This window comes from Drosophila suzukii, chromosome 2R, assembly GCF_043229965.1.
Source record: "Drosophila suzukii chromosome 2R, CBGP_Dsuzu_IsoJpt1.0, whole genome shotgun sequence".
Lineage (NCBI taxonomy): Eukaryota > Metazoa > Arthropoda > Insecta > Diptera > Drosophilidae > Drosophila > Drosophila suzukii.
The window spans coordinates 3441964-3462303 of NC_092081.1; the positions used below are offsets into that span (position 1 = coordinate 3441964).

General features: G+C 46.6%; 7 protein-coding genes across 14 annotated transcripts in view; 4 read left to right on the forward strand and 3 right to left on the reverse strand.

Moving 5' to 3' along the window:
- Positions 1-338: 338 nt before the first annotated feature.
- Positions 339-3228, reverse strand: Dgkepsilon (diacylglycerol kinase epsilon). The gene is made up of 4 exons (XM_017087832.4): positions 2957-3228; positions 1896-2903; positions 1527-1844; positions 339-1475 (listed from the first exon to the last, which is right to left on the reverse strand). The coding sequence occupies exons 1-4, from the start codon at positions 3113-3115 to the stop codon at positions 1356-1358; spliced, it is 1605 nt and encodes a 534-aa protein (XP_016943321.1). The 5' UTR covers positions 3116-3228; the 3' UTR covers positions 339-1355.
- Nacalpha (nascent polypeptide associated complex protein alpha subunit) lies at positions 351-1189 on the forward strand. The gene has a single exon (XM_017087836.4). The coding sequence runs from the start codon at positions 361-363 to the stop codon at positions 1012-1014; it is 654 nt and encodes a 217-aa protein (XP_016943325.1). The 5' UTR covers positions 351-360; the 3' UTR covers positions 1015-1189.
- A 53-nt stretch (positions 3229-3281) lies between the features above and the next one.
- Positions 3282-3681, forward strand: ox (ubiquinol-cytochrome C reductase complex subunit oxen). Its single transcript, XM_017087839.4, has 2 exons — positions 3282-3513; positions 3580-3681. The coding sequence occupies exons 1-2, from the start codon at positions 3382-3384 to the stop codon at positions 3613-3615; spliced, it is 168 nt and encodes a 55-aa protein (XP_016943328.1). The 5' UTR covers positions 3282-3381; the 3' UTR covers positions 3616-3681.
- Positions 3626-4380, reverse strand: mRpL18 (mitochondrial ribosomal protein L18). The gene has a single exon (XM_017087837.4). The coding sequence runs from the start codon at positions 4255-4257 to the stop codon at positions 3697-3699; it is 561 nt and encodes a 186-aa protein (XP_016943326.3). The 5' UTR covers positions 4258-4380; the 3' UTR covers positions 3626-3696.
- A 132-nt stretch (positions 4381-4512) lies between these two features.
- On the forward strand, positions 4513-8207 carry Taz (tafazzin, phospholipid-lysophospholipid transacylase). 4 transcript variants are annotated; one of them, XM_017087833.4, is made up of 5 exons: positions 4513-4888; positions 6109-6427; positions 6688-6924; positions 7456-7844; positions 7900-8207. In XM_017087833.4, the coding sequence occupies exons 1-5, from the start codon at positions 4766-4768 to the stop codon at positions 7942-7944; spliced, it is 1113 nt and encodes a 370-aa protein (XP_016943322.3). In that variant the 5' UTR covers positions 4513-4765; the 3' UTR covers positions 7945-8207. The 4 variants fall into 4 exon arrangements, with proteins under 4 accessions (XP_016943322.3, XP_065719830.2, XP_016943323.3 ...); XM_065863758.2 differs by having other exon boundaries at positions 6112-6427; XM_017087834.4 differs by lacking the exon at positions 4513-4888 and adding an exon at positions 5623-5777.
- Positions 8208-8358: 151 nt separating this feature from the next.
- Positions 8359-9881, forward strand: Mos (Mos oncogene). The gene is made up of 3 exons (XM_017087922.4): positions 8359-8595; positions 8647-8860; positions 8921-9881. Exons 1-3 carry the CDS (start codon positions 8469-8471, stop codon positions 9666-9668), a joined length of 1089 nt encoding a protein of 362 aa, XP_016943411.3. The 5' UTR covers positions 8359-8468; the 3' UTR covers positions 9669-9881.
- LOC108019865 (uncharacterized) overlaps positions 9791-20340 on the reverse strand; it is a 39365-nt gene continuing 28815 nt past the window's right edge. For 2 of the 5 annotated variants that reach the window (XM_017087918.4, XM_017087917.4), the window contains 5 exons: positions 14981-15033; positions 13661-13730; positions 11838-12395; positions 11015-11776; positions 9791-10952 (listed from right to left, as the gene is read on the reverse strand). In XM_017087918.4, coding sequence (XP_016943407.3) covers positions 10710-10952; positions 11015-11776; positions 11838-12395; positions 13661-13730; positions 14981-15033 — 1686 coding nt within the window. In that variant the 3' untranslated portion in view covers positions 9791-10709. Of the gene's footprint in view, positions 10953-11014; positions 11777-11837; positions 12396-13660; positions 13731-14980; positions 15034-17879; positions 17898-20340 lie in introns of those variants that run through there. The other 3 variants (XM_017087920.4, XM_017087919.4, XM_065863757.2) reach the window with 2 other exon arrangements.

Genomic DNA, 20340 nt, shown 5'->3' on the forward strand with positions numbered 1-20340 from the left:
ACCCGGTCACACCGATGAGCGCCGCCATATTTCTTTTCTTCGTTTCCGGTGAGTGTGTGTACTCCGCGTTTTTTGGACTTAAATTCAATTTTAGCAAAATATCCTTGAGTTTCTGCCTTGATTTATGTAAAATACTATATTTAAGAGTAAAATCTACCGGGGTAGCCGATTATTGATAGTTTTGGCGGGCGATATGGGGGTAGAATTGAATTTGAAAAATCGATGAAAAACGACCTCCACCTGCGACATCTGACCGCCCTTTTGAGCCGGCGCCAGATGTCTCTCCCTTAGCCTAATTGACACGATTTCCGCTGCAATTAGCTAACTAAACGGTGTCCTCTTGTTTTCAGACAGACAAAGATGCCTGAATTGACCGAAATCAAGAACGAGGCTGCGCCCTCCACCTCCGCAGAGGCGAAACCCGAGGACGTGCGCGTCGAGGACGACGGCAGCGATAGCGACTCTGATGGCGGCATGCCCGGTCTGGAGGAGGCTGGAGCGGCCACCACACAGCTGGGCGGAGGAGCCACCGGTCTGCCCGTCGACCTGGTCTCGAAGGCCAAGCAGTCGCGCGGCGAGAAGAAGGCCAGGAAAATCATGCTGAAGCTGGGACTCAAGCAGATCCAGGGCGTCAACAGGGTGACGATCAGGAAGTCCAAGAACATCCTGTTCGTGATCAACAACCCCGATGTGTACAAGAACCCCCACAGCGACACCTACATCGTGTTCGGTGAGGCCAAGATCGAGGATCTGTCGCAACAGGCCCAGGTGGCCGCCGCCGAGAAGTTCAAGGCCCCAGAGGCTGCTGGCGCTGCCGACAGCGTGGGCGCCACCACTTCTGTGGCCCCAATTGCCGAGGAAGACGAGGAGGAGGTCGATGACACCGGCGTCGATGAGAAGGACATTGAGCTAGTCATCACGCAGGCCAACACGACGAGGGCAAAGGCCATCAAGGCTTTGAAGAACAACAGCAACGACATAGTCAACGCCATCATGGAGCTGACCATGCTCTAAAGCGGGCTCCAGCTGATGCTGCACTCCTGATTTTGTTGTTTACCCGCCTTTCGATACACTCTACTGACCCAAATGTTGTGCATGCCCCTTGCGGGCAGCATGTTACACCAGTCGAACATTTAATTATATTTCAAAAGATTATTGAGTCTTAATAAAAGTGGATTTCTTTCAGATACGATTTAGTGTATTTTTCGACTAGCTTTGGTTTTCCTCCATGGGATGTCCTTAAAATGCCATAGCTTACCAAATTCGATTAAGTGTAGACGGAGGTTCCGGATTAAGTACTTTGAGATTATGGGACTGGCACATAAGGGGTTACAATTGGGTATTAGCTATTACGTTCAGGTTGCGGCCAGCTTGAGGACGCGGGCTTGGCTGCGCGAGGACAGACGTATATCCGCAGGACTCTGCATCCAGGGTTCTCCATCCGCCTGCATTGGGACTGTCTCCTTCACTTGCATCTAAAAGGGATTGTTGATTAACCGATACCCAGGGTTCAGCCTTAGTCTTACCCTTATTTGCTTGGCTTGGCCAATTCGCACCGGCTTGCTTATATTGCACTGCAGCTGAGCAATGTGAAAGGAGGAAACAATGCCAAAGACCTCCATCATGCCATCGGAGATGGAGTTTACCATGCGCACTTCGCCGTTGGAATTGCTAAGCTCACAAAGTTTACAGCCAGCGCCCCAAGAGTCGATATTTAGGAACACAAGCGCCTGCAGCTCAGGCAGTTGCACTGGCTTGTTGTCCAGGTACAGAGTCAGCTTCTCCTCAAGGTGTTCGCAACCTGGTTGCATCACCTGTTGCGTTCCAAAGGTGAAGTACAGAAGCTGTAAACAAGATTGGGGAGATTAAGACAGACACACTAGCTACTACCTTACCTTATTGAATATCCGACTGCTGAGCAGATAGAAACGAGACTCCCGCGTCTTGTGGAAATTGTAGGTGATGAACGCATCCACACCAACACTAAAATAGTTGTAAACATGGATCGTCTTTGTGGGGTGCCTCTGGATTGGCAGCCTGTAGTGCAGTTTCTCGATCTGCAGGTCATACCGGTCGAGATTCACGGAGCGGGCACGCCGAATACTTCTTAGGATCTCCACAGGATCAAGAACCGAGGGTGGCTCGGCTCCCCAGCCCAGAACTCGCGACAAATCGTTGCCTGTGCCCAGCGGCATGATGGCCACCGCAGGCTGGGGTTTTATGTTCAACGCGTAGATGGTATTGAGTACCCAGCCGATGGTGCCATCGCCGCCGGCCACCAGTATGCGACACGGGCGAGGACTGGCCTTGGCGACCCACTGGAGGGCGTCTTGGGGACCCCTTGAACCCAGTTCCATCACCTGCAGCGGGTGTAGGTAACCGCGCAGCAGGGACAACACATTGGCGCCCGTACTGCTGCCCGACTTGGTGTTGGCGATCACAATCAGTGGCTCCCAGTTCTCGATGTCCGGCGGCGTGATGCTGGCCAGGTGGAGGCGCATCGAGTCCCTAGTTCTTGCGGCCACGAAACTGTAGGGCGGGAAGATCATGTCCTTGAACTCGCCAAAGTCGCAGGCGGCCTTGGTGTCGACGCGGGAATAGCAGTCGTTGTGGTAGCACCGCTGGCACCAGGCACAGCGCCATCCGTACAGCCCGGGATCTGTGCTGACATGGTGGTCAACCTCCTCGTTGCAGTCGGCGCAGTGGACTCCCATGGGCAAATTGCCGTGGACCCACAGGTGCCGCACAGAGGACTCGTTGCGCAGCCACTTGTCCTTGCAGCGGTACTCCCGGTCCGCCCTTCGCTGGCAGGTGGGCGTGGCATGGGTGCACAGGCCGCAGCAGTCGCAAAAGAGTCCGGCGGAAGGGGTCAGCAGGATCTCGCAGACGTTGCAAAAGCAGGCCTAATTGGAACTTATCATATTAAAGATAGTTCTCAACTGGTGATTTCACTCACCTGTTCCAAGACCTTTATTGATTTCCAGCCGTGACGTGTTTTGAAGCTGCTCACGAAGTCCTCGGAAAGCAAACTACGGCAGAAGGCAAACAGGACTCCCAGGGCCAAGAGCGACCCTATCAGCGCCTCAACGCTCAGCTCAATGGTGGCTATGTCCATGCTCCACGCAGAGAATCCCCAATCGCGCTAAATATCCAGGTAATTTGGCATTTTGGCACGAATCGTTTGTTTTTGCCCCGTAGACTAGAGGTGGGCTCACTTTCGATAACAAAGGTGTATCGAGTTAATGGTCACCCTGGCTTCCAGCTTTTCGACGTTACCCACACTGCTTGTCAACTCAACCTCTCAAATCAGCTGTGAATTTGGCGTGTGAAAAAAGTCGACCTGAGAACAAATCGGAAGTTTAAGTCGAAAATCCAGCCAACATGAAGGTCATCTACAACACCCTGTTCAAGCGCACCTCCACCTACGCCGTGGCCATCATCGCATCGGCCTTCTTCTTCGAGCGCGCCATCGATGTCACGTCGGTCGCGATCTTCGAGGGCATCAACAAAGGCGTAAGTATAATCCTCTTATGTAATACGGGTTTCCTGGCCAAATATTGAGTTTTCCCCCCTTTGCAGAAACTCTGGAAGGACATCAAGGGCAAATACGAATAGATCACCATGATTCGTTGTAATTAGCAATAATAATCAACGTTTATTCTAAACGAAACGAAAACTAAACGGGGTTTCTTTGGGTTATTTAGATTTTGGGGACTCCAAGGATCCATCTAACACCTCCCAGGGCTTTTCGTGCCTCTCGGCATCCCAGGGCTGTTGGTTGGCCAGACGAGCGGGTTCCTTGAAGGACACACCGTTGTCCTGGAGGGTTTGGAGCAACTTCTGCAGCTTGCTTCCGGGCACCGCATCCACGTTGCACGTCATCTCTGTAATCCCCGACTGCAGACAACGATGGGCCAGCACCCTTCCGAGGTTTACAAACGCCGAGGTATCGTTGGTCTTGTAGAGCTGCTGTTTGATGGCCCATTCGGAGGTGCTGGCACTTAGGATGGTTCCATTCTCGAAGTGCTTGACATCGGCGCTGACATATCGACCACTGGTGTTGATCTCCAGGGTGTGCCAGTAGGATCGACCGGGTTTCTCCAGATGATAGCCGCCCGGCTTGTAGGCAATTCGTAATCTCTCCAGATTCCTGGGATTCCGGTTGATCACATATTCAGTGCTGGTTTGCGGGGTGCTTAGAGCCTTGATTTTGTGCAGGACACGGGCGGAGGTGAGGGGGCGAGCGCTGCGAGACATATTTGCACTGGAACCACAGCAAAACCGTGTTTTTAATTGATACTTTAGAGGGAATTACAAAACCACGACAATATATTTTGAGGAGTCCCCTGTGTTGCCAGATGGCCAGAAACAAGTGTTGACCAACACAGCCGGATGAAATTAGTGCTGCAGAATGGCCGAACTTCATTTCGAGGTGAATGGCAAATAACAGCTGATTTGGTTTTGTTTTTCTTTAAATTTCTAGTTTCTTCAGATTCTTTTGCCCTGACCTTGAGCTCCTTCGCCGCCCCCACCGAAAATACGACCCCCTCCAGACATGCGCCAAGCGGCTCCGGCGCCCCCTGACGGTACGCCCATGAGTCTGCAGCCGAGGTGAAGAAGTGGCGGTTGGGCGAAGAAGCAAGCAGTGCGCGTCCAAAATTGCAAAGTGAATTTATTCGGCCTACAAAAATTGGTTATGTAAAACCCGTAGAGGCCCGCTAACTGCCCACGCATATCGTACTCGTAAAATTAAGAACTCGTTAAAATGTTGATGGTTGTGTGTTCCAATTTAAGGCGTCCCGGGCACGTGGGCGCCGCATCCGCCATGCGGAACCTAAACTGGATGATCAGCGGGGGATATAGACCGCCGATCCAGGCACTGTCTCGGGTGAGCTTAATTATAGCAACGAAGTCGTATAATGTTTAACCTTAGTGCACCCAATAAACATAAACAAAATCAGGCCATCGCTTTCTCTTCTTATTCACCTTGTTTCAAAAGCAACCACTTGTCGCCATTCCCACCACATTTGGCGGGAAAGTTTAAATAAACTTGAACAAGAAACCTACAATAAGTATTGCACTTGTGCAAAAATGTGACGATCTTAAAATGAAGTAAAACAAGATAAGTACAGACATACGATAACGGTGACGCTAGAAAACAAATTTTAAAGCGATCCCGAAAGACAAATGTTCTTGAATGTCAATGTACAAACATTCATTTTTTTTATTTAGAAACAGGTTTTCATTGTTTTCAATGCATTTGTATCAGTATCTTCTAGCTACCTCTCTTAAGTAAACAATAACACCTTTCCGTCAGTACTATCTTGCTAAATAATCCATGGCAAGCAATTGATAAGAACTCTCTTGCGAAACTCACCACCTTGCGCCTAGAACTCGAGTCCACCACGGTTGGCGCCCAAATTCGAATGCTTATCTCGTCAAGTCGCAGCAACGTGATCATTATTCACGGAAGCGCTTGGCTAAGCACTTTTGCCAACTGATAAAGATAGTTTCACAATCAGTCGACCACTTACTGTTGCCTCACTGCTCTCGCGCCCTTTCTTTCGCTCTGTCTCGCCTTTTCTCTCTTTGTTTAGGGGCAGCTGCCCCCGTTTCATGCGTGTTTTTGTGCCTGTTGCACTTGGCGCTTTCAGTTGAGTCAAAAATCAGTTACGCTCGAAAGTTCCCGCCGTCCGGATGCGAAAGATTCTCAGGTGCAGGTGCCAAATGTAATACCTCTCGAACCGAGCTGAAGGTCGCCTTGGATCTCTGACGCCGTGAGTTTTTGCTGCATTAGTTGCGCGAAAATGCAACGTGGACTTCCGCAGCGGATTTTCACTGCGCATGCTGCTAACCTGTGGCACAAAGGCGGCTTTTCCCGGGGGTGGTGATAGGTAATCCAAAAGCTGACAAAGGAAATACATAAAGCAAGTACTCGAATCAAAATGCGTAACTCAGAGAGGCTTCTGGCCAGACACAAACACAAAAGGAAACTATTCTGGGGACCGACCGATAAGATTAAAGGCTATCCATGGTTAGCGGCGGGATTACCATGTGCTCGTTCTGACCGTCGATAATTTAATTTCCATCCTTATCTGCAACCCACAGCAGTACGTCCAAGCTCCGGAGGCGCGGCCAGTGGCCGACGAGCGGTTTCCGGCCAGTCAGCAGGACCGCAAGGATATCGCCACGCAGACCGTGCGGAGTGGCCAGCCCAAGGACCTGTCACCACCTCCGTCCACGTCGCCCCTCTCGCCGCCCATGTCCGACCGGAACGCCGATCCCGCCCTGGATGTGGGCCCCGGCGTGGAGGTGCCCTACAACATCGACTGGATATTCCCCAGGCTAAGGAACCCCACGAGGTTCTGGTACGTGGCCAGCCAATTCGTCATCTCCGCCGTCGGAATCTTCAGCAAGATTGTGTTGAGTGAGTATCTGTCTGCAGAGCCGACCTTACCCAACATCTGGCCGAAAGGCACGTTTATTTTTGGCCAAGCGATTCGCTCGGAGAGCTCACGCCCCTGACCGTGAATGCGAATGCGACTAAGACTGCGACTGCGAATCTCTCGGTTGATAAACGATGCGCGGATGCTGGCCATCGAGGTCAAACGTGTGCCGTGTTGTTAATTGGTGCCTCTGCACAATTATGCAAATGCTGATCTTTCGCCTCTCTATTTTGTTTTGCAGTGTTTCTCAACAAACCCCGCGTCTACAACAAGGAACGACTAGTCAAACTGATTTCCAAGCGACCCCAGGGCGTTCCCCTGCTGACCGTGTCCAACCACTACTCCTGCTTCGACGATCCCGGCTTGTGGGGCTGTCTTCCCTTGGGAGTCGTGTGCAACACCTACAAAATCCGGTGGTCGATGGCCGCCCATGATATCTGCTTCACCAACAGGCGGCACTCGCTCTTCTTCATGTTCGGTGAGACTATTCAGGATTAGTTGGTGTAGGATTGCAGGAATCGGGGGAAATTAACTGAACTTCTTTAGATATATTATCTTTAGATATAGTATCTTTAGTATAGCTAAGGAATTTATTAGCCTTTATTTGTACTCTATACCTGTATTTCAAACTAAACTAATCACTGACGGGGGCGCAACAACAAATTTCAACCAATTTTAGGCGGGTTTTTGTATGACATCTTAGCATAGGACTTTAGGAAACTTCAATGACAAAATATACCTATAACACGGAGGAAGTTTCCTCAATACATAAAACTGATAGTATAACTGATAATATAACAATCATAATCTTCTATAGTTACAACATTGATCAAGACATGGGAGTCGAAACTATATTTCCTAGTAACGAAACAAAGAGTTCTTTAAATGTTTTCTTACACTACTCAGTAAATTTTATTTTGGTTTAATATTTGGGATAGATAGATAGATTATTTAATCGCTGATAATTTAAAGCTAAAAGACGACTAATAGTTTCCCTTCCCAACCCTAGGCAAGTGCATACCTGTTGTGCGTGGCATCGGTGTCTACCAGGAGGCGATAAACCTGTGCATCGAGAAGGCCGCTCTGGGCCACTGGATCCACGTGTTTCCCGAGGGCAAGGTGAACATGGAGAAGGAGGAGCTGCGGCTCAAGTGGGGCGTGGGCAGAATCATCTACGAGTCACCCAAGATTCCCATCATTCTGCCCATGTGGCACGAGGGCATGGATGAACTGCTGCCGAATGTGGAGCCCTATGTGATACAGCGGGGCAAGAAGGTCACACTGAATGTGGGTGAGCCACTGGACCTCAACGATTTTATTCTGGATCTTAAAAAGCGCCAAGTGCCGGAGCCCACGGCGCGGAAGCTCATCACAGACAAAATCCAGGAAGCCTTTCGGGTAATTTAAGATATTTTATGTTTTGTAATTTCTTATTAATGTACCATTTTCACAGGACTTGCGGGCGGAGACCGAGAAATTGCATAGAGAACGCAACTAGCAAATCATCATGGAAGAGCCTAGCGGCAGACATTTGTAATAATATTTATTTGTATAGTATTAAGCCTAAAATGAACCCTCGAAAGCCCTTACAATCCATTTATAATAATTATATTTCCGTGCATTATGGTTATTTCTTCCCGATGTAATTGCTGGAGAGGCACTTCAAATGAAACAGTGTGCATTATTAGTGTAAATATACAATTGAAATTATTAAGAGTAGAGGGAATATTTTGGCTGAACAAATAAAAAGCTCATCTTGAATTTAATGTTTTTTTTCTTGGGACAGAAAATATGTATTTTTAAGAGCACTAACTATTTCAATAAATAATTGTGTTAAAATGGCGCTTTTAAACACGATTAATATCGTTTTAGAAACAAATTTAGAAGGAAATGGGGCAACATTATCTCTCAGCTGTTCCAAAAATTTACCGTTAAGAGACCGGGCAAAAAGAAGGCCATGTGGGTTAATTATATTTCAAATAAATTTCAAAACCGAATAGGTCATTCTTAGTGTGCAGACAAATGGGGGAGCTTTTGCTGAATACGCCAAAGAGAAGGCAGTTGCTCAAGGATGGCCACCCCGTTTCCACCAGGTGCCAGATACTAGGACGCGGAGCCTACGGCACGGTTTTCAAAGCTATATACCGGGGTATGTTCAAAACCTTTGATGGAATTAAATAAACGGAAGATTTTTATGCAGATCGGTCCGTTGCTGTGAAAATTATTCGAGCCCAGGCTTCTTCAACGTTGCACAATGAATCGCATTTGATGAACTTGCAGCACAGGAACATTGTGCGGCTTCTAAAACTAGAATCCGCCGTGGAATTCGGCTTGGTCATCATGGAATGCCCCAGGGGACAATGCCTGCAGAGGATCGTAGACACTTTGGCGCTGCCACTGATGCACAGGGTTTTGTACGATCCGTTTGTCCTCTTGCTCTCGTAGACCCCAGAAATTAAACATTATCTTTTTAGTATAACCCTGGATGTGGTCGCTGCTTTGAGATACTGTCATTCCCAGAACGTATTACATCTGGATGTAAAGCCAACCAATATATTGGTTGCCCTGGGAATAAAGTCTTCGGGGGTTGGCAATTTATCCAAGGTCAAACGCAGTTACATCTGCAAGCTCTGCGATTTCGGTTCCTCCATTGAGATGGGCGAATCTTGTGCTAGACCAGAGCAAACTAGTGCCAATGGAACCCTGAGATATATGTCTCCAGAAGTGCTACGATCAGACACTCTATCCGAGGCCTCCGATATATACTCCCTGGGCATTACAATGTGGCAACTGCAAGCCCGCAGATTGCCCTATCACCCGCTCGATTGCAATGAAACCATAGCCTACCAGGTGGTAAAGCACGAGCTTCGGCCGGATAAGTACCATCAATTAAAGATTCTAGCTCTGGATTGCCCCAGCGATTGGAACTTTGTCAATGAAAACGACGCCGACGTGATATACAAGAGGGCCAGTGCCTCGGCCCGCCGTAATCTGAGCCTCGATCCATCTTACACCGCCGGCCGTGATCTGAAAAAGAAATGCCGCCGGAACCGATTAGCACTCCACTTCGATTGTCATAGCCCGGCGCCAGAGGCCAGTGCGTGCTTGGAAAGCGCCTACTCCAAACTTTACAAGAGCTGCTGGGTCAGCGCCCCGGAATCTCGTTTGGACTCTCTCCAGCTGAAGCATGAACTGGAACTCATTCTTTGTCGTACCACCTAAGTAGTTTAAGATCGTGTTTGTTTGCGTTTTACGTTACTGATTAGTAGTACCCGCCCATACATATCTATGTAAGATTTTACCAACCCGCCGCGATAACCGTTTTCGAGAGGCGAGGCCACTGGTTAGGTCAATAATTTATTTTTCTGTAACTTCTTTTGTTTATTTGTACTCGCTACGCTAAGAAAATACATTTATAATGTTTATACGAGCTTACATCTATGTTCCCTCCTCGATCGTAGTGCGTTCTGTTCTATATAGTGTAGGTATATGCTTAGGAATCGGGCTGCTGCGAAGAATTAGTCGGTGGCAGCAGCCCCTGAGGAGCTAACTACGGCTGAAGAAGAGCTTGTCATTAGTTAGAACGACTGCTATGTACAGTTTATTGTATGGTCGTCGTTTAATGTTTAGTGTTCGCTTAGAAACCGTATATAAATGTGTTTATATATCGTACCTATGTATGCCTTCTATACTGCATCGTAAACACTGAAATATTTCACCCTTAAATGCAAATGTTCAACTGCTGTTGTGTGGGGAGCTACTAACTCGGTTTAGTTTACGTGTTAACCATGTCCTACAAATACACTCGACTTGTGCGGAAGACTACAGTATTGGTTCATCTAGTCATGACCATAGCTAATAGTGGTTTGAATTCAGTTTGAAATCAATCAAATTGTCCCATTCTAGTTAGTATAACCTACTGATTTGGGTGCTGCGACCGCTGCTCTACAAAATACAGGGTATAGAGCAGGGCGAGCCGATCGGTTTGGTTTTTCTTTTCTTCTCTTTTTCAGGGGGAACAGTTGGCAGTGCCGCTTACAAGGTAAAACATCCTTCAAAAATTTACAATATACATAAATACTCGTATTCGTACGTACAAAACTCGCTCGATCCTCCACAATCAGCTTAACCTGATTAATCTTCTGTATCTTTCTGTTCTGTTCTGTTTTGTTTTGTTTGAATATATCACAATTTAGTCTTTTTAAATCTTTAAATATTTGTTAGCTTGACGATTATTGGTTTGAGATTTAGCAGTGGTTTATCCTAACTGGCGTAGGATCGTCGCACGGGAACTGGTGGAGGAATCTTCGATTTTCGCTGCTGCTGGGGCTGCTGACCCGGTGACCTTTGCTGTGGGGACTGCGGCGAGGGGGAGGAGGGCGAGGGCGAGCAGGACGAGGACATCGAGGAGGACGAGGACACCGACGAATGGATGCTCGTTGGAATTCTGGTGGGCTGCGCCTTGGGCAGGCAGCTCTTTGGCGGCTCCGTTGACTTGGCTTCCTTCTGTAAGTTCAATGCGGAAATGATACAATTATGCAACCTATGGTTTCAAGTTGATCCCTTACCTTCTTTGGCGAAACAGCCGCTGGAGGATGAACCGGCGAGGTGACCCTCTTCCACCCATTGCTCCTGCGCCAGGAGCTGGCCGTCGGAGGCGTTGAGGCCTGCCGCAGCAGCATCCGCTCCTTCAACTTGGTCACCATCCCGGGCGCCGGAGGCACCACCTCCCTGGCCATTTTCGTCATCATGGCACAGCTTATGCTGTCACTGCGCACCACGGTGGACTCCAGTTCGCGGCGTTGATTGTGTCGCAGTATGCAGCTGGGCTCCTGCTCTTCCAGCACCGATTTGGACTTGACCAGGACATGAGGAGGTCGTCGAAGTTCGCTCTTGATGATCTGGGCAATGCACTGTTGTTCGTCCAGTGGTTTCATCGGCGTGCTGCCCACAATCATGGGTACATCCTCGATTTCTATGTCGCTCACCCTCCTCCGGCACTCATCGATTACCGCGTAATCGGGTTCCTCGTCCTTCTTCGCCTGACTGGCGGACAGATCGTCCGTTTCGCTGGAGGAGCAGCTGGTCAACTGGGCCCTTCCCGCCTCGCTGGGCGTGGGACTAACTCCTGCAGTTCGTCCCGCCGGACCCACCTGGCTCTCCGACATACTGGAATCCTCGCCATCATCGTCGTCCTCGTCCTCATCATCCGTCTCACCCTCCAAATAGGAGTAGAGGCTGCGCGAGGAATTCGAACGGATGTTGACCAGCTTGTAGAAGTCATTGGTGAAGTCCGTGCAGGCCACCTCCTCGTCCTCGGAGTAAACGATCTAAAAATGGGAATAGGGATAATTACAGATGAGCGGAATCCTCTCCAGCTCCATCGCTTACCTTCTGCTGCAGCAGCTGAGCAATGCCATCGGCCACTGAATCCGTTTCCACCGTGGTGGAGTTGATAAAGTCGCTGGATGGCCACAGCCAGTCGTGATCCCTCTTCCTCCGCTGCTGCTGCTGAGGATGCTGGAGATGGTTGTGCTGATCCCGCTCGTCGTCGAAGGTCATCACCGCCAGCTCCTCCTGCGACATGCTCCAGTCCTCCATTTCCGTGGAGCAGGGCTCGGCGGGCAGCAGCCATTGCTCCGGTTCCTCGGGCAGGTCCTCCAGGTGGCCATTCGAAGGCTGCGGCTGTCCACTGCTCATGGTGCAGTAGCCCTCGTCCCTGCCCTTCACCGGACTGGCGGACAAGGCGGCATTCTGGGCCTCCAGATCCCGAACCCTGCCCTTCAGCATGCTCACTTCCTCCCGCAGATTGTCTTCTGCCACGATGGCGTCCACCACCTTGCGCATCACGTCGTCCAAGCAGTGCTCATACTGCCGGATTCGGGTGAGCAGGGATCGGTTCTCCTGCTGCATCGACTGGAGAAGGCTCTCCTGGCGGGCAAAGCGGGTCTGTAAAATAGTCAGAATGAAATTGTGTTAGTCTAGATAACTCAGGAACTTAGAATATAAGAATAATGTAATATCTTTGTAAAACCTGATGGTTCTTGGTATTCCACTGACCAATTTGATATGTTGTCATATTATCTTTTTGTTTTCACTCAGATAAGTTCATTGATAAATGATAAAATTCATATCTGCTTTCATAATCTGTGAGATGGTTTCAGTTTTAGATAAGCGTATGTAAGCGTATGAGTAGTTACAGTCTTACTATCCCATCGAATTACATATTTTATGTCAAAAATCGCAGTAAATTCTAAAATATATTTTGTTTAACATCAAAATCATCAAGATTATAGACAGACTGCATATGCTTATAATATCTTCTGTCACGACTACGTTTTTCTAGACATTTCCAAACTCCGCTAATAAAGAGTTAGCTTTCAATTGATATTACACAATGCCATAAATGCGATCCGTTCAGTGAAAACCTCTGTTGAGAAAGGGCTAACTGATTAGATCAAGTATTTATCAAGTGCTGGGGGCAACCTTCGCCCCTGACAGCTGCCCTGATGAGGGTCACAGACTGGCACACGGCTCCTCATCCATCAACCGGCTCTTTTCTGTAAGTGCTAAGTGAGCAGTAGTTACAAGACCCCCTCCCCGGGATCCCAGCTCCAACGTGTAACAAATATCCAATCTCGATCAAAGCCAACTTGTTAGCTGGCCAGAAGGTCACATGTAGCCATGGGACGTGAAAACCTTGGGCTTCATTAGCGGGGCCTTACAAGATTGGGTTTGGGCGGCTTTGGCTGGCGGGGCGAACGAGATTGCCAGAAGTTAACGACGAAAGGGAAAGCATTTTCCATTCCCCAACCCCGGAGAATGGTAATGAAAAGCTGCCACTAGGGCGTAGTGAAGCGTCTCTAATGCCGACGCTCAATCAATTCGGGCAAAAAATGTAATGTGCCTTTTTCCAACATCCCGGCAAAGTCTCGCCGACGACTCCAGTTACTCCGTCCGGATAAGAGACAATTTGTATGCGCCGGAATGGCAGCGAGGGGAGAGATTGTTCTTAAAAATGAATTTATGCGTTTATTTATGACTTGAGTCGGAGGGACTCCCCTCCCCCTTTCCCGTCTCGCAGTCCCGAGGAAACTCGCGCTGTGCAAATTGATTTTCCACATGCTGCGCGGCTCCGTGCGGAAAAGTCCCCTTGTCCCTCCCTCTTGTCCCTCTTGTCCCTCGCCCAATTTTCATTTCCATCCGATACATACCTGCAGTGCCTTGTGATCCCGACATGTCTGCATTTGCTTGCGTTCTTTGGATTTCATAATGCGATTCATGCTGCGGATTCGGATTCGGATGCGGATGCGGATACGGGTGCCGAGGGAAAGCGAAAAAAAGAGGACAAATATAGAAATGCATAAATGAAAACGAGTTGCAAAAATCATCGCAAACGCGGGGCGCTTTCAGCAGGGAACTCCGAGTATTGATTACTTATTTATCAGTGGCTGAATGAAAATGTGACTGATTGCACTGATTCTATGGTTGTATTATGGGTACTTCAAAAATACAAAAATATTCGCGGAAAATGTTTATTATTTTATTTTGTTTAACTTATTTAATCTCTGCACGACATTCTATTGTTGTATTATGGGCACTTTACAAATTAAAAGTATTTTCAGTTAAAAGCTCTTTAATCTTTAAAAACGACTCACTTTATGAACAAAGGAATTGCATTTAAAAACATTTGACTTCATTTAATAAATTAAATTAATATATATCTTAAGCTTTTGAATGATTCAATAAAATAATGTGTTGGTAAATACAATATTATTGTTAATATAAAAATTTTTAAAATTGTATTTGAGTAATGGGTTTTAAATAAACTCAGTTACGAAAAACTCATTTACTGTTAAATTACAAAAACAAACTATTTAAGATATGTGATTTTCCCGACTTCAAAAATAACAAAATAATGTTAAAGTATATATAAGTAATCACCAATCAATTCCCTGCTGAATTGTGTTTAAAAAGAAACGTTTGCATAAACAATCTGCATGGAAATTAGCAGCTAATGGTGGTCATAAAGAAAGAAAGGCCCGAAAGAGAACTTAAATCTCGGCCTAGACCAGAACTTTGCACCAATTCGAAATCGCGGTAATTACGTATTCGGGCCGGCAGAGGGCGCTGCTGAGGGTTCGGTGATTGATGGGTTTCGCCAGTGAGCGCTTCCTTCTTCATCCTCCGATTCTTGGCAATTTGGAAAATTGCATTCGCCGTGCCGTTAACTTGTTCTGTGCGTAATGGCCAAGAAGGCCGAAGGGGGCGTGGCCGGTCACGAGCTTGGTATGAGTTATTTACGTACGATTTGCCAAAAGCAGCGCGAAATCTACTCCGAAATTGCCGGCTAGACAAATTAAATAAATATTTTGGACGGTACTTGGCAATAGTGCTAATGGAGCTTGGCTCAAGAAGCGGAAGTGCGAAAGTTCTGGTCTATGGTCGATCCACCCTCTTTCCGTACTTATTTTCCACACACTCCACACGAGTGTTGTTATCGCGTTTAACAATTTAACTTATTTGTCACTTACTTCTCAATTTGTTCGCGCAATTCCTTCTCGAACGTTGGCGACCCGCATTGGCTCTGAAAAAGTGCAATTGAGCAGGGCACGAAAAAAGAAAGAAATGGAAAAAAACATTAAATAAAATGCGAAAGAAATTAAACACAATGAATTAGTGCACTCGTCGCTGATTAAGAACGACAATTTAATTGTCCATATCACAGTGCCAATCAGCAGCGTTTTACAAGCTAATGGACAGCGACAAAGGAGCCGAACCGAGGGGCTGGGAATTAGGGGGCAGGGGTCTGATAATACTACTGATACACTAGAACAACCCAGGAACTTGGATGCATGCAACACCATAAATCACCGGAGTCAACAACCCAGACCCTGGCTCTATTTTCCCCGCACTTTTTCCCGCGTCAACTGTAATCGATAAAAAATTACATCACGACTTTTTCATCTGTGTGACGTGACGATAAAACACATCCAGACAGTTTGTTATAAATTGTTTGCCTTAGTGCTAACAAAATGGATGACAACAGCCACAACATTTACAGATCCGAGTGTGAATGAATCGTTGAATATCGCAAGTACTATTAAAGTGCCAACACAAGTCTGAGATTACAGCGACGGCAAATAGGTATAGAGATATAGATAAGAGTCGATTCTGTTTGCTCAGTCGAGAGTTTTTCATAGAATTTATATATGGATGCCTCTTCAGCCGACTTCCTTGTGGCTTATAGGGGAATTGCTGCCCCACCTATTAATCAATTTAATTATGCAAGGGACCTGCTTCAGATTCCTAAAATTCCCGGTAATAAGAACTCTGCGCTCCACTTGGCTACGAATTCCTGGGCTGTGCTGCAAGTCTTTTGTTGCTCCCCTAAAATGTACAGAGAGAAAAATGGGTTGCCAACACTGCTTCAATTTGTAGTTGGCATTTTATGTCTTTCTTAATCTAAAAAGAACCAGCAATGAGTTTTATTTAATGAAACAAATATTTTTTGAAGGATCGGAATGGAAATGTTCCTTTAATGGCCGGGAGTCTTAGAAAAATGAAAGATATACCACTTAAATTATAAAAATTAAACTCGTAGCACTCACAAAAAAAAGAAATTATATAAGAGTTGGTAAAATCTTTACCAATTATACATAATAACAAGCAATGTCCTATGAGAATTTATTTGTAGTCTTGTTAAACTCCTTTTATTACATTAATTCGCTTGGTAGCGCGATCTAATGGATAAAATCAGATGCTGATACTAATTTTACATCATTCTAAATTTCTTTGTTGTGTAGTGAAATATGTCCAAAACGCTTTCATCTGCAACAGCGGCAAAAGAAAGGGAGCCGTAATAAAATGGAAAGGGGCAGTGGGAGCGGAGGGAGCGATAAAACGCAGCAGCACGCGCCAATAAAGTAGTCGCCCGGCAACCGCCCAGCTCCCAACCACCCACAACCCCCTCATTACACCCCCTGGCCAACCGTTAAAGAGGCACCCGGAATTACAAATATATGCAATAATTTTTATTAATTCGCCTTCATGCATGAGACGCGGAGACCAATATGAAAATGCCCCTGCTGGAAAATGGGAGGCAACAGCAGGCGGCAGCCGTTGTAAGTGGAAAGGAAGGGGGAGAGGGGGTATGGGGGCTTGGGGCGGAAAATGGGGATCCCGAGACTGATTGCCGTCCTCAGGCGCCACTTGTGCCGCCGAATGGCGAGGAATGATGAACGTGTTAATAAAATTAGAGAGCCAAAGCCTTTGGACCACTCCCAGCCCCCTTTTCCCACCCAAGACGCTATTTCGGGCAACTGGTGCGCCTGTCGGCAGCTGTTGGCCACTGCACCACCCAGCCACCCAGCCCCCCAACCACACAGAGGCCCCCTCCCCACCCCCCTTTCACATTTCCCATTCAGGAGGCGACGCGCATAAATATTCATTGTGAATTTCCCTCATAAAAGCGAGGGAGTAAAGGCCGGGGAACGAAAGCGGTGCCGACGTGGAGCTTATTGATGAAGTTATAAAATCAGACATGAATTCTTTATTAATTAATCGAAACTTTGGCTACCAAGGCAGCCAAAAATGTTCAAACACGAAACTCCGCACAGGTTTTAATTAGCATGCGGCTTGCAACACGACGAGGGTGGCCAAAAAATGATTTAAGGGGTTCAGCGAATACATAACCCCGCACCCAAAACAGAAATTAACAAAACAAATCCCGGCAACATGTTGCACCCGTGTCCCGGGGATAAAAAGTACGAACCAGCCGGAGGAGTGGGCGAATCGAAGGTCTTGCGGAGGGTGGCGCATCACACGGCCATTTGCACCCGCAAACGCACTTCCGGAAGATGTCCGGACCACCCCGGACTTAAGCTCTAGTTTACACAGAGAGAAACAAAATATATATAGTATTATATTGCAATTTGGTGTGTGTTAGCATGCTTAAAGTGTCTTTCGAGCTAAGCCTTTAATGGATATATGTATGTATATATGCCCTTGTAATAATGGTTACTAGAATTACTACCTAATATGTATAAATATTTTTTGTTAAGGCAGATTTTAAGGTGATTATTCAATTTAATATTTATCCAATCACTTGATAGCTTAGAATTTATATACCATGTTTTCTCTGTGTAAAAAAACAGCAAATTGTTTAATACTTTTTCACTTGGTAACCCCCTTATCTGCCGTGTCCTATCCCATAAAAATCATCCATTGTCCTGACGGGGGAGTTTATCAAAAGGGAAAATTCCACGCGTGTTCTTAACGATCGCTCTAAAACCGAGTTGGGATTAACGTGAACCCCCGTTTTCAACAAGGGGGAGAAATATGAACATGCTTATTATTAATTAACATGCAGATTGAACGGCGGGCGGCCTTCGTCCATTTTGCAATTTTAGAAATCCTCCAATTGATTCTTACCATTTTTGTTCCTGGTTATTGTTACGCTTTACTCCATTCCAAATGGGATTACTCTGGTGATTCCTTAAGTTGCTTTTTTTGTTGCCGGTACCCAAACTTTGGTTAACTTTCGAGACCGCAAAACCGTAAAAATAACAACCAAATTGGAGTCCGAAAGTGTGTCTGGCTGGAGAGTAAAGGGGGGAGGGGATTGGCTATCCCCAAAGCGGAATAAATTTCGGCAAAAAGCAAACAACGGGGCTTAAATTAGAAGAAAAGACATAATTTCCGGGAAAGCAAAATAAAAAACTCTTTAAAAAAACACGCGACCGATGGCGAACATTTGTGTTGCTCCCGAAAGCCGGCGAAACAATGATAAAAAGGACACAAAGGAGCGAGGAACTGGGAAAACAACCCTCGTTGGAGTGGCTTGAAAATCGAGAGAGACCGACTGGCGATTCGCCGCATTTCTCCGAGAGAACAGCTGCTGGGAACCTGTTTCCCCCTCCCATCCCTCCCCGCACACTTCGATCAGCTGCAACTGCCGGCAAAACAACACCCCAACCACCCACCCTCCGCTCGCCGATGTTTTTTGATGTATTACTCCGAATTCGAATAACTCGAATTGGCCGTTTTTAATTTAATGAACCGCGACCGTGGGACTGGGAAGGAGATGGGCAAACAATAAAACAAACATTTCGCAGATGCGAGGCAGAAGAACAACCCTATATCTATACCATACATACTGGGACTGGTGGTGATCCATTCACATTCTGAACTTCTCGTCCGCTGCGTCAAATGCAAACACTAAAACGTCACTTGAGCAAGACGAGGAGTGAACCAAAAGTTACACAAGCGGAAAAAAAGCATTATACTTGTATTTAATCTTTCGATCTAATGTTACCCCAACCTATGTATATCAAATCGTTTTTTTTAATATCATAGAATCTTATCATTTATTCGACACTAAATATTATTATTTATTCGACAACTAAACAGATACCAGAGTGAGAATATTATTCTATCTAAGTTCTCGCTTAAAACTTAGTTAAACGGGAATTTTATCATAGATCTTGAAAATAACTAAGAACCATCTTCCGTTCTCTGTGTGTAGATGTGTGAGTGGGATGGACAAAGCCATCCCCTTCCCCGAAAGAGTTTCGCGAAAAAATTAATTGCATTGCACTTTTTTGTCAAGGGGTTCTGAAGAGACGACCTCCCCATATGCCGCATAGTGGTGGTAGTTCCGAAATTCTCGCCGGGTGTCGAGGGGGCGTATGAATCATCAAGTTGGCTTTAGGTTTGGCTTTAAAAAATTCAGCGAGGATCTTGGGGTAGCACGAAAAGGGTGGCTTTTCTATGCATTAATGGGCACTAGTAATAAGTATGTGCAACAATATTACACTCCAGAGTGGCTATGACCTACCCTAAATTTATGGCTATATATTCAGTTATGTACATAACTCTAGTTCCGGGCCGGGATCCACGGATGGGTGGTTGCAGTCGGACTGGGAATGGCTATAGGTGGTGCAGCAGCAATGTTGGCGGTGGTGCCTTTATTTCCGAGTGAGTAAACCATCAAACGCTTGCGACAAAATTATTAGCAATTCAAAAGCGGGAGAAGAAGACGCTGCAAGATGATGACGATGATGACGATGATGATGATGATGATGATGCTGATGGGCGGTACTAAGGGACCTTCTATTGATGTGGATAATAAAAAGTGCCCATGCTGCGAGTTCTTCGCCTTCATCGTGTTCCTGGCCCCACTTCCCTTCACTTCGATGGCCCTTGTAAGCGAACCAAGTGCCACTCAAGAGACATCGTCCGAGACCAGGACCACGCCCCCTTCTTGACAGTTGACAGCGACAGTTTTTCTTTTGCCTCCTTTGCTTGCCGGTACAGTAGACCTTCTACAGTTGAACCACCCAACGGCTTTGTCCAAAATTTACCTTAGAACCTCTGGGAATTCGAAGAGAAAAATTTAAAGTATCCCTTTGCGGCAGGGTCCTTTGCTCAACTTTTTATTTAAGAGGTTAAGATTTCAATACTTAAAGGTTTCTGTGGACATTTTTTGTAGATTTCCAAAATATTCTAAAAACAATTTCAAATCATTCAGTTTCTGTCCCTAGGTTGTTAAACATTAAACCAGTGAATGGCTTTGTATGGCTTTACTGTACTGTATTCTCCTCGAACTCCCCCCTTCCACTGGAGCTCTCCATTTTCTTGAGTTGAATGCAGCTGAGCTTATTAAAGACGCAGATTTCCAAGGGCACCGAGGAGAAAGCGAGGGTGGCTGCGAGATTACTGGAGGGGCTGGACTTCCATGGAATTAAAAATTGAGCACGTGCTGGTGGCGAAAGTTGGGCATTGTGCATCTCCTCCGTTTTCCCCGTCTGCTGCCCTTAAATCAACTTTTCATTAGCACATGCCAATCCATTCAGATTTGGCTTGTTGATCTGTCGCCTGATTAAAGGCAAAC